The sequence below is a fragment of the Austrofundulus limnaeus genome, unplaced genomic scaffold (genome assembly GCF_001266775.1).
Source record: "Austrofundulus limnaeus strain Quisiro unplaced genomic scaffold, Austrofundulus_limnaeus-1.0 Scaffold647, whole genome shotgun sequence".
Taxonomy (NCBI): Eukaryota; Metazoa; Chordata; class Actinopteri; order Cyprinodontiformes; family Rivulidae; genus Austrofundulus; species Austrofundulus limnaeus.
This window is the reverse complement of record NW_013953049.1, coordinates 238,350-239,438: the sequence shown is the minus strand read 5'-3', so window position 1 is coordinate 239,438 and position 1,089 is coordinate 238,350. Positions and strand designations below refer to the sequence as shown.

Sequence of the window (1,089 nt, the reverse complement as noted above, 5' to 3'; positions counted from 1 at the left end):
TAACCAGTGTGGGTCACAGAAACTTGTTGGACCCTCACTAACCAGTGTGGGTCACAGAAACTTGTTGGACCCTCACTAACCAGTGTGGGTCACAGAAACTTGTTGGACCTTCACTAACCAGTGTGGGTCACAGAAACTTGTTGGACCCTCATTAATGAGTGTGGGTCACAGAAACTTGTTGGACCCTCACTAACCAGTGTGGGTCACAGAAACTTATTGGACCCTCACTAACCAGTGTGGGTCACAGAGACGTGCCAAACCCTCACACAGACCTGATGGTGGACTGGACCCAGCTGGTTTAACTGCTCAGGACAGTAAACCAATAGTAAAACATGTTTTTCTGTTATTCACAGTGATGAAAAAGTTGTAACATGATGTTAGCAGGTTTTATCTGTGTTGTGTGTCCGTGAGAGCACACAGACACACAACATGGCAGGGATAAAGGTTCAGTGGGTTTCATTTAAAGAGTTTCACAATCATGGTTCTGAACAAGGATTTACTAGTTTACCGGAAGCCCAGACGGTGGATGTGTCGGCTGCCCAGTCTGGACAGGCTCTTCTTGGCCGAGTCCTCTAAGTTTTTGGATCCTTCATCGTTGACCGCCATGGCCAGAATAAGCCCCGCCTTCACATGATTGACGTAGTGTGTGAGACGATGACTCTCGTTCTTACTGCTGTATGTGTCAAACCTGTGGAAACAAACAGCATAAAGTGTATCAAACTCTTTGAGCCATTCAAACAACTACAAACTGGGGGGCTACAAAAGGTGGTCTTTTCTCCACAGGATGACTGTTTGTCATCAATGTTTCCTCAGTAATAAATGAGTTGGTTGTTCAGTCCCAGGTACAGCCGTCACAATGTTACTGTCACCATGTTACTGTCACCATGGTACTGTCACAATGTTACTGTCACAATGTTACTGTCAAAATGTTACTGTCAAAATGTTACAGTCACCATGTTACTGTCACAATGTTACTGTCACCATGTTACTGTCACAATGTTACTGTCACAATGTCACTGTCACGATGTTACCGTCACCATGTTACTGTCACCATGTTACTGTCACAATGTTACTGTCACAATGTCACTG

General features: G+C 44.7%; 1 protein-coding gene across 3 annotated transcripts in view; it reads right to left on the bottom strand.

The window, feature by feature from the left end:
- cemip (cell migration inducing hyaluronidase 1) overlaps nt 1-1,089 on the bottom strand; it is a 64,170-nt gene that overhangs the window by 34,230 nt on the left and 28,851 nt on the right. For all 3 annotated transcript variants that reach the window (XM_014027410.1, XM_014027411.1, XM_014027412.1), the window contains one exon: nt 509-688. In XM_014027410.1, the coding sequence (XP_013882864.1) occupies nt 509-688 (180 nt within the window). The remainder of the gene's footprint in view (nt 1-508; nt 689-1,089) is intronic.